At 47.0% G+C, this 1,608-nt stretch overlaps 1 protein-coding gene across 1 annotated transcript in view; it reads left to right on the top strand.

Annotated features, from left to right (window-relative positions):
* The window catches only part of LOC106811185 (serine/threonine-protein phosphatase 5-like), a 31,073-nt gene continuing 29,465 nt past the window's right edge, over positions 1 to 1,608 (top strand). The window contains exon 1 of the mRNA XM_014814728.1: positions 1 to 81. Within this exon, the coding sequence (XP_014670214.1) occupies positions 1 to 81 (81 nt within the window). The remainder of the gene's footprint in view (positions 82 to 1,608) is intronic.

The raw sequence follows: 1,608 nt of genomic DNA, 5'->3' as shown, positions 1-1,608 counted from the left end.
ATGTCATGCAACAGCAAGTTAGTTCCGAAAGCAAGAAATTGGCAGAGGAAAGAAAAATTGAAGCTAACACTTATTTTAAGGGTCTGTACTGTTGATTGATGAATGATGGAACAGTGAGTCAGTGACACTGACGCTGAGAGGGTCTATGTCCCCCAGGCGCAGTGGCGCCCGCAGATAGAAGCACTGGAAGCACAGTGCTTCCAGTAAATTTTGGGTTAAAAAAATTTAGTTTCTACATTTTTGTTGTCCCTAAATCTCTCTCGGCAAGACTGCACCAGATTGCATCTCGCAGAACGTTCTACCATTCAAAAATTGTCAGGGCCCAGGGTAGCTCTAGTACTATAGCCCGCAGGATCGCTGCGGCAGGGCAGGATCCTGGCGGCATGCGATGCACTAGGCGGGCGTATAGTACTAGAGCTATTGTGAACCCAGCAAGGGGTGTCAACTGCCCCAGTTACAACTCCTAATGTCATTTCACAAGTCGCGCTCTGCTTTTGTTAAATATCCACAATTTGAGAAAGGATTTAATAATTTCTTACCACTCATCTGTGCTTCTACTTTCTTAAGACCATGTAGTGCGCCATGCAGTGCCCCAGGGTACTAAGAGCCTTAATTATGGGCAAGTAATTTCTAGTACTGTTCACATGGAGGTGATCCGCGTATATCTGTTGTCTTATCTATTGGCGGAAACGTAAGATCTTTGAGGTATTGAGCATAAATAACGGGACTGCAATGGTTTACCGTTCCTTAAGTATAGCATCTGCCTAAACGAGTACTCTGATGGACCAGAAATGCAATCCGTGTAACCTCTGCGCAGAGTGAAGGATTATCCCCCGGCGTACCGAGGTAAAGGCATATAGGTTACCAACATGCTAGGAATTAGCAAGGTCAGAGGGAGAGTAGTAGGTCGTGCTTAGTACATTTGTATGCTTATCAGTGGAAGTGTAGAGGAGCTACTGTAAAAATATTGTTTAATTGAGAGTACACTGAAGCGTGAGCCTTAAAAGGGCGATCTAACGGCACTAACTTCGATCGTATGACAGCGTCAGGGGTTTTCAACTCCTACCGTGTTGCTTTTGTCGAAGGTGTGCTGAGAATTATGTAATAATGTTTAACTGGTGGGAAGTCCCAGTACACATATAAGTCGGTGCGCCGCCGTTGGGAAAACTCCCCCCTGTTTGAATCGTTGCGCCCGCAGTTTAAATTAACCTCCGCCCCGTTTTAAATTCCACCACAAATAAAAGTTTGGCCAGCGCGGGAATCGATCCGTCAAGAATTGCGTTCGACAGGTCTGACATCCGACGCGTGTCAATTTTTTAACCGTACCACGCAATGCACGCAGAGCAGTACACAAGTTAACGCTGTCCAGCGTAACTGTACACCGACTCGGCTATCTTATATATACAAGAACCGCCCAAATACACGTCATGGTGTTGGTGGCGATTTTACATCATTAATTAGTCGTACGTTAAAAAATACCACGCCCCCCGGACACCGCCCTAGTTTCGCACCTCCCCCCTTACCCCTATTTCCGCCCCTCCCCCTCCCCCCTCCCCGCCTACCCCTGCCCGCTCCGCCTTGTTTGATATTCATCTGGGGAGAAACCTG

The sequence above is a fragment of the Priapulus caudatus genome, unplaced genomic scaffold (assembly GCF_000485595.1).
Source record: "Priapulus caudatus unplaced genomic scaffold, Priapulus_caudatus-5.0.1 Scaffold512, whole genome shotgun sequence".
Classification (NCBI taxonomy): domain Eukaryota; kingdom Metazoa; phylum Priapulida; class Priapulimorpha; order Priapulimorphida; family Priapulidae; genus Priapulus; species Priapulus caudatus.
The sequence above is the reverse complement of the archived record's forward strand: the minus strand, read 5'-3'. Positions and strand labels throughout refer to the sequence as shown.